At 33.8% G+C, this 12,332-nt stretch overlaps 1 protein-coding gene across 1 annotated transcript in view; it reads left to right on the forward strand.

Annotated features, from left to right (window-relative positions):
• The window catches only part of LOC142974117 (cholecystokinin receptor-like), a 154,609-nt gene that overhangs the window by 55,963 nt on the left and 86,314 nt on the right, over nucleotides 1-12,332 (forward strand). The window contains exon 5 of the mRNA XM_076116271.1: nucleotides 4,818-5,000. Within this exon, the coding sequence (XP_075972386.1) occupies nucleotides 4,818-5,000 (183 nt within the window). The remainder of the gene's footprint in view (nucleotides 1-4,817; nucleotides 5,001-12,332) is intronic.

Genomic DNA, 12,332 nt, shown 5'->3' on the forward strand with positions numbered 1-12,332 from the left:
ACAGCATACGACAAGAATAATAAAAGATTTTTAATAGTTTTCGTAGCGTGTCTAGTACCTATGACACTTGTAGCTTATCTATGCTCGTAGAACTCGTAGCAAGCGTAGCATCCGTAGCAACCGTAGCACTACGATGTTATTTTGACTACAGTTACTTAGCAGTGAACTTCAATTTGGGTTATAAATATATTGATTTAGGAATATAGAATTCCTTTATGGAAATGTTATTGTCTCGTTCCCTACGAAATAAATAACGTCATCTATAAATAGATAACAGCGTAATACACGACAAACCAGCATTTTCCTTAAATATTTCACCGATCAACCGATGTCACTTCGATTGTCATGTCGTGTTATCCCTAGGGGAAATCACAAGAGCCTCAGTCTTCGCCTAATACCGGCCTGAAGGAAATTGATCAAGACAAGCGAACAGAACAAATATTACGAACCGTATTTCTTTATTTGGATAGAACTCATCGGGACTTGTTTGATCAAACTTTACCTTTATTTTTGGTGATGTAATTTTGGTGGTATTCGTTGCGTGTGGTGTAGGTAATTTTTTATTCATATTGTGTTGAATAACATAACATTATTAACCATTTATACAAGTTTGCTTGAAGTATTAACCTGTGAAAGTTTACGATCAAACACTAGAAAAGTCCAATGCAAAGCCTATTAAATTCGGCTGGAGTATAAAAGAAAATCTTTACTTAAAAATTACGAAATGTAAAGTGTGATTAATTAACTGTTTTGTTAAATGATTTGAATCCTTGATGATGTCACGTTTAAATTTATTCCTAGCACTTAACTATACTGAACAAAGAAGATATGTATTAATCTAAAACGCTTACCTGTCATGTAACAATAATCTTACTTGAATAGATATATGTAATGCTGTTGCATTACATATATCTATTCAAGTAAATAATACGTAATATAAGAAGGTTTCAGATGACGTATCAAATTCACTCTCCTCTCTCTTGATTAGTTGAATCTAGATGTGAAAGCTAATATTACATTGAACTAACACTGAATATCTGTTTACAAGCCTACGAGGTAAAATGTTGTTAGTTGGCTCATTAATGCTTAACGGGTGGATAAACCGGATTACTGTAATTATGTGTAATCGTAGTAATTACGTGTTTGTAATTGTATGAGTTAAGTTAAGTTAATTGGTAGTAGTTAAGCAAGATCGTGTTTTAAATTAAATAATGGATGGCCATGGCGCCACGTGTGGTGGGTTCACATTACCATGATTCTCTACCACTATCGACTACAGACAACCGGCTAGAGCTATCGAAAAGAATTGTATGACTATCGGTTCAGCGCCTCTAGCGGGCGTCGTAGAAACTATTTTGGCAGGACGTTTCAAATGTCAAACTCTCGATACTCGATGGTTCCAATTGTTGAGAATCGTGGTACAGATATTTGTGGGATGAGCGCGAGTATCTGCCCTGCGTCTGAATGTTAATTTATCTGTTTAGGTATGTATTTAGAAGTATATTATATTCATCAATTATCTGGTTACTATGGCTTTGCTTACTTTGAAATAAAGTGACCGTGTGTGACATTCAAAATATTTATTTATATTAACAAGTGAACTTTTAACAAACAAATATATCCTTCAGAATCATTTAATGCATCGAAATAAAAACCTTGAAGAGGTCGGGATCAATGACTTTTAATTCAAACAAAAATTGGTTTGGTTCATTGTATACCGTTGGGGTTTGTTTATCTTCGCGAAGAAATTTACCAAAATCTTGAAAAAACTGACACAATAATAAATACAGATTGCTTTTGTGTAACTTAAGGTATAAGAAGAAAAACAGAAAATCCGGTGCCTACATTTGATTAGTCATTCATCGTAACGACGGTAAACCCAGTGTTAAAATTGTTCAAGCCGCTTGAAGGCCTCTGACATAGCTTAACGGCCGTTATCTTAATAGATATAAACTGGGACCGACTTTTAACTTACTCTTCTAAGCACGGAGGTGCAGAGAGGTTGAACAAAGCGCTATTGATGAAATAACGCTTGGCCCGACTTGGGAATCGAACCTGAGACCTTGTGATCAGAAGTCGAATTCAATATTGGCTGAGCGATAGAGACAGTTAATGTATATTTATAATACATTAAGTAGCCAGAGTCACTAATTTTATCAAACTAATAGTCATAAATTAAAATACGATATAGGTCAAACCTACCACCCAATTTACTATGAAACATATTCAACCTTTGACTGTAAATGTATTAATAATTTTCGGTACGTATCTGGTTAGATCGAATTAGAGATAATTTGACCTACAAATTGACTACTTATGGCCACTGCATTGGATATTTATATGAAATGATTTGGGAACTATTTGATTTGTGAGTGGGTTGTGTTGGTTTGTTTCCGAAACCGTTCATAATTTATGTGCAAGAGGGCTTATAGATTACGAATTAACGCTTCATACAAACATTAAAAAAATATATGTTGTATATTATTGATTTATCGCTAAATTACAATAATAAATAATTTAGGTTATCAAACTCTTGTGGATGACAATGACATGATATTATGTCTAACAAGTTTTATTCATGGTTAAGTTCATATGTTCGCGCGCACCCGCGCGGAACTTTCGACCAAGCGGTACAAGATTAAAGTAAGCAGCTAGTGTCGTCTGTAGGTGTAGTCATATACCTACTTATGAAGAAACTTAAAAAAAACTAGTTCACTTTTAATTCCAATAATCATTACAAACGGTAATAAAGTAAAAGTGAGTCTGAGTATCAATTTCCTTTGAAAGAATCCGAGATTTTCTTTTATAGAAATAAAAATATAATAAAAGTTTGCAATAAGTACAAAACGACTACTCCAAGTTTCCGTCTAGGAACATTCATTGATACTCTCAGTTCGTTAACGTCGACTTGTAAGTCTATATTCAATTACTCTTTCTTGGAACTTGGCTCTTAGTTCGAGGAAATAAGTCCAGCCAGACATTCCGAAGGTATACTTGTAAGTCAATTGCAAACTTCAACTACCTAGAGAAAGTTAAGGTGTTGTAGATAACTTTGTTGTCGGGATATTAAACGTGGGTGTCTACTGTCCAATAAATATTTAGGTAAGGTTAAGTGGTTCTCTAGTTGCCAATATACTATTTAAGCAACTTTACTAAGTAAGGCAAAATGATGGGTAAGCACTTTTTCTAATAGAACATGATTCCTTCATCAAGATAAATGCGTTTGCTAGGTAAATAACACTTTTATACGATAGTGGTCAAAGATGATAGTAAAATGATATTTAAATCTCACAAATAAATTGAGGTAGACGACATTCTGTACACCAAAAAGCAATCCTATGAATAAACTAAAGAAACAAATTTCAAAACCCAGAGTCATGCAAATGATAGCCGCATTTTTTCCATTTCTCCATAAAGCAGTGGGATTAAACGAAATGGTTTCACATTTTTGCCTCGATTTCAAAGCTTAGACTTCACGAGGCATGAAGGAATTTCATTATCTCGTTTACTGCCACGTTCCGTGGTTAGACTTTGCCAATATTTTATACGAAGGCACAACATAAGTAGATACTAGTGCATACTGGTCAAATAGAAAACACAGTGACATCGTTTATAAAAGGCCTAGTATCTTTTTCATTACGGCTTACGTCATCAGCAACCAGGATTTTTTCCATAGCTAGCTGTAGCTTACATCCCATTGGCATATAGTAACATATGATGCCTTAATCTGTTAACTGTTACTCAAATCAATATAGCAATTTTGACGTAAAGTTAAGCTAGTATTATGATTATAGCTTTGTATGCACATACATCTGAACAAAACGATAAAAGATTTGGAATAAGTACGAAAATACTATTAATAGACGCGTGACGTTTAGCCATAACTTTAATTCCTTTAATATTTTTTTGCAAAACCCATCTATTTAGTATGTATTCATAAAATACATAAATATTTAGTTGAGTCTGTGATCGTATTAGTTTTTGTCGTACTATTCCTATGGTAATCTTGACATGTGCGAGCGAGCGTTGGTTTCGCAGGGTTTCGAAAGGATGTCGTTAAAACTTCATTCAGATCAGAATCTAAGCGTTTTCTGATATCCTGTTCAATTTAAAACGTGTAATGCCTGTTAAAGTACGATATAGATTTTGAAGCATTTTATTGAAAATCTGTAGTACTTTTATAGTACTGATCATATTTAATGATGATGATTCATGATCATTTTTATTTTGTAGATAAAAATTGATTTGTGAGCTAATAATAATTTAGAACATCGGCGTGACAAAATAACAGTTACCCCGATCCCTAAAGGGTATGTTTCTTGGAAAAATGTTTATTTTATTCTTACAAATACGGTGCAGTATATCTGTAAAATATCGGCCAATATAAATTTAGACTGTGAGCCTAAAATATCTCGTATTCAAAATCGATGAAACTGCAAATAGATAATTGGGCACATGGCGATTGGGTAAACTTGGATAATTACGAAATGTTGCGTGAATTACCCTCTGGTAACTAATTGGAATCTACGCCTGAATTAGCCTACAGAAAACCAATAATTGTCATGTGGATACATTATTTATCTTTAATGGGAAACACGGATGAAAAGCTGTGTATTTGTTTTTGTAACGTAAGGTAATGAAACAGAATCCTTTTTTTAGCAAAAAGTCAACAGTTGCAAAAAGATAAAAAATAAAGTCTTAAAATTTTAAAGTGCTACTTTTAAATTTTAAATCTTTTATTTGCAAATAATTAGGTTCTTTACTTTAAATAATTTGAGACTACTGACAAAACATTAATCTTATCTTTTCTTCTACAGCATACAAGTGCCGCGAAGTCTGGTCCAGCCTGGAACTTGAACGTGCTTTCAACCTCGGTTTGGACGCTGGTCTCCTGCTGGTACCATTCTTCATCATGTCCTTCGCTTACTCCCTCATTGTCACCAAACTCTGGCGCGGCATGAGGCATGAGATCCAACACAACTTCAAGTGGCAACGACATCGTGAGTACATTTTAATCTTTATTACCGAAGTTTGAAGTGAATTTCAATGATGCACTAATAGCACTAATATCGAGTGCTCAATCATATTTTTCGGTTTTATTTAACATACGCTGAATTACATGAATTACATTCACAAAATCTAATGCAAAGTTATGATAAATACGTGAACTCATTGACAGAATAAAATTATCGTCATGGACTTGACACTGATTGTAACTGGTCGTGGGACATAAAATTATTAAGCAAAAGTAACTTAATCTAAAGTCTCATAATACTTAGTAAGAAATCAAACATTTGGTAGAAAAAAATATCCAACAATTTTTTATTCACGAAAATCATAGGTTGTGAATAGCATAAAATGCCCATGCAATATATTTTATTTGTGTCGTAATATATTATGTCGCAATTTATAATGTCCTAGTTTTCACTCAAGAAAAATAATAACATCGTCGACGTGACCAAGTCCAAGATACTCTGTCACGTTCAAATTCAACTCCCATTTATCAAGTCTTTAAAACTATAATACTCTTTTGACAGTTGAAGATACGGTTTTGTGTAGTTAGTACGTATTTGAGTTGGAAAACGTTTACTACATTATTCAATTTTGACCTGAATGTATGTATTATGCTAGATTAGAATTGTTTTTCTTTCACAAACATCTGTAATTTTGAACCTAATCTCATAGAAACGGTTTTTTTTTGTTGTTTAAATAAGTCCATAAGATAGAGAACAAGTAATCTTTTGAGGCTTTATTTTGGTATCCAACGGTTGAAGAATAATTATAATAGGTACAATTTACACTAGCCACCTTTATGACACGTGAAAACGTGACAGTAATCCAACGTGAGGAATCTCCAAGTTTGATTTGAAACATGGTTTATAATAGTTCTCAATTCTAGAAGCAGTTCCTAACTTTAAATTGAGCGAACTTGATAGTACTATTTACTTAGTCCACTGCCCAGAGGCCATTAAACTGAAGCGCTAGTTTCTAATAGAAGGTTCGAAGCTTGTAGTCTACCTGCATTTAGGTACATAGACGATATAGTCTACCACTTACCTTACTTCAATCCCTTTACCAACTATGCCGTCTTATTTGCAAGAACTGGCTTTGACTTTACTTCGTAATTTCTAGTTACTTCCATTTTTTACCAAATTTTAACAAGTACGGCTAAAGGTAAAGACAAATTATGCTATGTACGAGTAATTCAGTTTACATTTCATACCCAAAATACAAATAAACGCATAATATTTACTTTCATCTATCCTGCCTTAACCTATTTCAGAGTAACAGTACATATGACGCAAAAAAATGTGGGTCGGTAACGTTTTCCCGAAATCCTATCGTTGGGCCGTAAATCTAAAAAGATTGAGAAATACTGTAGTAGGCTAGAGTGAGCAAAAGACGACAGTCGTGACCGCATTTAGAGTAAGACTGAGAGTAAACAATCAATCAGGATTGGTACCGTCTGACCGTGCGACAAGGGGACATGACGAAGCGATAGGTACTTAAGATAGTCGCTTAATAGGAATACTCTTAAAAGGTAGCATTTTGTTAAAAACCAGAACAAATTTAACGTGCATTTTTGAACAAAAAATATTTTTTCCGGCTTTGTAACGAGCGATGTGGCGCTCTGAAATTGTATATTCAATTTCGTAGTGTGGAGTTTTAAATTGTCATTCCTCATCCTTTTTTTTAGAATTTCCGGACTTTGTACTACGACGTTCTCTCTGTACGTTTCCTCAAATATTTAAAGTGACTGTGTCAACATACACGTTTCTGAAATTTAAGTTCTGCGGAACATTGTCCATTGGTAGTATACGTCTTATATATTAATTTTAATCCTTAAGGGATTTATTTGTGAATATCTGAACAAAGATACATTTGATACTCTGTTTTTACCACTTATCGTAGCAAATAAGGAACTAATACAAACAAAAAAATAGACTTTTAGAAACAATATTGAAGATTCAGAATTGAAGTTCTAATAATGCTGCTAACACGTGCCATACATACTTTATATTGGCGAGAAAACCAATCTCACAATTTACTAGGCAATTGATGCACTCTAGATTGAAAATCCTACGTATTCCCCACTGTTCTCTGTCCGAACGGCGCGAGATAACAATCCAATCGGTTGTGTAAATCCCTCTTGCACTTTACAGCTTACAACGAGCCGCACAAAAGCTAACCCGGACACGTTTAAAATCTCCAACAACGTGCTCCCAAAATGTAACATGAAATCCATTAGCGGTTCCCAAATATCGATATCTAAAATGCTTACAAAGCATTTATGGACGCCCACACCATTCATTTGCGTTCATTCATCAATTTGGAAATTCCCGGTTTTTTCCACAGCGCAAAAGGTATTTACAAAAATCTACCTAATGCTCGAAACAAACTCGAAAATTTTACAGGATTAAACGATTCCGGTTTCCGCATATTAATTTTGGCACTGGTATAAATTACACGTAGAAAAACTGGTGAAAGGGCAAGGGTTAATGAAGTTGACTTTTTTGTGGATTTTGTTTGTAAATTAGTGTTATGAGTAGAAACAAAATAGGGTACTTTTATGATGAAGCTTGATCAATATAAAACAACGGACTTACAACTCTGGTGGCCGTCGTAAAAACTATTTTTACAGTATATTTTAAATGTCAAAGTCTCAATAATCGATTATATCGACCGTAGGAAACCGATCAGACTTGCATAAAGCCTATTTACAGTTACTGCGACGAATTTTACAAGAATAGAATAAATTCTATATATCGTCGCTTAGGTAACAATACCGCGCAAGTTAAATTTGACATGTTTCCAGGAGAGATAAAAAACTGATTATTATCTTTGAAATACTTCTGACATATTGTGTACTGAATACATAAATAGGTAGATATTAAGTTCGTTCAAGATTGGACAATTTAAAAAAAAATTAACATCATTCGATGCGCGCTGACAAAATCTATCCAATGAAGTATAAAACGTCATATGACCAATTTTCGACTTCGATGTGATGCTTATCGGAGTTTTGTTTGCGGTAGTTTGGAATAGACTTTTGTTTTTGAAAGTTCATGCAAGGGGGTGTCGCCCCTTACGTTAGTAGTTTATATTTATGAACGATTGAGACATTATTCAACCCGAATTCGAAGCTCAACTGGCTATAATTAATTAATTACTACGTCGTTACACGGCTACTTCTCGGTATCTTTATTAAAATGATTGGTCTCAAAAGTTTTGTGATTGCGTTCGCAAGATTCTTTCAGAGGTCCACTCCCAATTAGTGAAATCTATCTGATATGCAGTCTGTAACAAGTGTAACATCAAATCAAATAATACATAATTTTTGTGCAAAATTATATATGCTTCAGTTTTGCACAGAAGTTTGAAATCCTAAGGAAGTCTATAATTATTTTGTACCTGTAGTTTTGCTTCAAAGGTTTGCAAAAGTGGATGATTACGGGTTGTTACCGATTATCAGTGACTTTAGCATTGTCTTTCTTTGAAACCCTGTTGGTCAAAGCTGTTATTACCAGTTGTTAGTGTGCATTAAAAAGTTAGTTAAGTATATGACCTTGGCTAACCTAGACATGACTAATCAGGTTATGACGTAAATGTATTTAAAGTAAATGAATAAACAAATCCTACGGGACGGTTGATAAACTTCAGTTTCTTAAAAATATCTATGTATCGTAAGGATGCGATTTGAATGTGACTTATTCTGTGAAACAGGCGGTTAATGCGGCTTCCTGTATAAATAAAATGAATTATTCATATCAATATTCCACAGATAGTAAAATTTTACAGCGCGTAATACCCTTTATAACGCTTTTCCTATAAAATAAAAAGTCTCTCTCTCTAAAATTTTACTAAACATAAAAGGATTTGCACCGCTTTTCCTATTGGTCACTGTTTTTATATGTAAAAGTAACGGTTCCATTAAAAACTATTGCCTATGTTATGAAATACGAGTATGCGTCCATTTGTTTTAGTTCGCTATTTCATTTAGAGTACTACCTTTACTAGAACAGCTGGCCTACTGCCAACATTCGAATTTGAATTCGATTGAATCAGATTCGAGCTAATATCAAAATGGTTATTGTGAATTCTAGATTAAATTTTATAATGAAAACTACATCTGTGTGTAATTAATTACGCTGTGGAAATTTACAGGAAAATCGAGTTCGCTTTACACAAGTGTCTGAACGTTATCTGATTGAGAGCTGGTTTGAAATTAAAGAGTACACAAAGACACAAAAATATCAGTATTTTTACGTAACTTACGATAACCCCAAAAAAGCTTAGACGTTGGACCCAGTAATTAAACTTATGTCTGCTACTCCTAGGATCATGCAATAAAACAACATCTTCAGGGTTATTTCTTCTAAACTTTCTTATACATCAGCAGTAACAACATCTAGCATCACAACACAACCTTGTGTTGTGAAGCTAGATGTTATTTATTAAGTTATTTTGCCCATAGGAACTGTCCTATGGGCAAAATAACTTATTCCCTAGCAACCCTAATTACAAATTTCCCTTAGCAAGCGTATCGTATAAAATACATATACACGTATGGTCTTATCACATTTCCTCATCAAAACTAGCAGCTAGGCACTGAAATTACGCGAGGAATTCCCTGGGGGCGTCATGGGAATATGATTAGTATCTCGACTGACAGCGATACGGGATATTACAAATTAGAGGTATCACATTAGGCTTAGAGTTTGCGACTGACTGTCTCGAAACTTCTTAATACTAGCACAGAAAAGTGTGTGAAAGTTTGTTTTCGTTTCGTAAGTTTTTTCTCGTGAGTAAATATAGTAATATATTAGTTCTGCAACTTTTTTTGTATATTATTTTTTGTGCTAGTTACTACTGCATAGTTGTCGTGTATCCTAATATAATTTGTGCAATAATTAAGTAATATTATATTTGAAATTTATCACATTGCGTCTATCCCCAATATTTATGGGTCTATCCTATCACGGGACAACTCATCTGTCCAAGTGGGAAAAACCCTATTTTTAGGAGCCCTTATAATAAAAAAGAATAGGTGATTACAAAAAAGTTTCATCAATGCAGCAAATAATTTTCCACAAACAGTTCGTCCGTTCTGAAATTTGTTAGTATGTCCCAGATAGACAAAAACTTCGTGTAGTCATAAAAATGCCCGAAAGTTCCGTCCTCAGAGGCCACTTAATAGGACATAATCGTTTTATAGTTACAAAGACTAAACTTAGTAAACGTTGAGTCAGCCCTCAGTGCCCATAACTAGGTAGTAAAGTAAGTAATAACTGTTAGCTTTCTTTATGTTAGCAGAAAATTGTGTTTCGTTTTATTGACGCGACGTACTAACTGTAACTATGCAGAATGTGTTCGTGTATTACCATCGCTGGTATTGACCACTTTTACTGTGTATAATAATACTAGCTATGCTTGTCTTGTAGTGCCCGCGTGGCTTTTATTTTTTGCTGTAAATTAAGATTTTTTCAATACCTAGCTATACCTATCGAACAAACGTACATGATAGGTCTTATAAAATATTAATACATTAAATTTAATTGGCTTAGTTAGCTAACGCACTCGCGATTGGTTTAGCCACCGGATTTCGAGCCCTATTTACAAAAATCTCAAGTAGTTGGTTTGATTCTGGAAGTTATTAGGAGTGGGTAAGAGAGAAAAGTAACTTACCTACTTCTAATAACGAAAGGATTCAAAAGCAAAAATTCTTTAGACTTATTAAACCCTTAAAAAATACGTCTCAAAAACATCATTCTCATTTTCACCTAAAAACCAAATTCTACATAGCTTGAAAGAAAAATAACATAATAGACATTTGTAGGATCTACCGTTCAAGACCAAAGCAAAGATTTCTTCTCCGCTTCCTATAAATAATACCTTTACGTACTACAAAAACACTTAGACGTACTAGAATAAACGGTTCTATCACGCCCACCGTCATTGGCAGGCTTTTAACAATATACGAAAAATATTAATTGCTTATTTTGCTCTAGGCTGTGACCTTTGATCAAAGAATTTATCGATTGAGCTAAGAATAGAGTTATGGCATCATAAAATGCAATACTTATTGACATTAAACGGAAAATAGTCCACGTGGTAAGCATTAGAAAATGTCATTGAATATTTAACTGTTTTGATTCTCAAAGTGCATTATGTAAATTGTCTTTGCCTTTCGAATTGCGATTGAACTTTGTGTCAGCCCAGTAAATGCTACCCTCTACGTATTTTTTTGTTGCTTTTTCTAGGTGCGTTGTATTCGTAACCGATATTCCTGTATAACAAGATGTATTGATGTGAATAAAGAAAGGGAAGTTTGTAAGGATCGTACCAAGTAGCATTCTCTGGTCTCTGTTTACCTACCAAATTCTTCGGGAAAAAATACATGAGTTTATGTATATATGTGTTTATTCTATTTATGGGCAAAGGGTTTATAAAAAAACACCTACAGATATTTAAAAAGTCATCACCCTTATTTTTAATGTGTGCTCATGCCGATTGTACATACATTTTCTTTTGCAAACATATCGTCTGGAATTTTAGTATCGCGAATATAAAACTGCTTAGACAAGATTCTAGGTAAGACAGTTTTTCAGTCGAATTGAATATCAATGGAACGAAATGCTTAGGTTTGGAAATTTATTATTAGAAATACAAACCAACATTTCTACCCTACAATAACAATAGTAAAATAGTGACAAAAATTAAATAAACGCTATAGAAAAAATGTTATTTATAATTCATCTATCTATATAAGTATGTACTTAGAAATATACATATAAGTATGTGTACGGGCCTACCTTTATGACTCTAAATTATTTGGTGTATTTATTCTATCGACACGTCTCTTCATTCCCAATGCAACGTTATTTCGGCATTCAAACACGAATAAATTTATTTGCCAATGTTCCAAACAACGTAATTAATTAACGAAACACATCGAGAACGAGGGTACACAAATTAATATACGAATTACAACGCCTATAAATAAACAATGATTAGATTTTAAAATACTATCAGTCAGTTTTTACAATCCACAAAAATATGTCCCCAGCTAGAGCAGTCAGGTTCAGTGAAACTGGCCAACGGTGCAGGATTTTGTTGACAGTGTCCAAGTGTGTGCACAATACACAGGTACACTTTCTCTTCCCTTACTCTCATAGAGGTCAGGTGCAGGATCGACGGCTTTCCGTGCTCTCTAAGGATCACAGGTTTATGATCTCCACTTCCGAGATCTCAAATTCTGGGCAATCTCTGAAAAATTCTTTTACCATATGTGACACGTAGAATTTTCACAGTTTTTCTCTATATTTGCTGTC

This window comes from Anticarsia gemmatalis, chromosome 7, assembly GCF_050436995.1.
Source record: "Anticarsia gemmatalis isolate Benzon Research Colony breed Stoneville strain chromosome 7, ilAntGemm2 primary, whole genome shotgun sequence".
Classification (NCBI taxonomy): Eukaryota; Metazoa; Arthropoda; class Insecta; order Lepidoptera; family Erebidae; genus Anticarsia; species Anticarsia gemmatalis.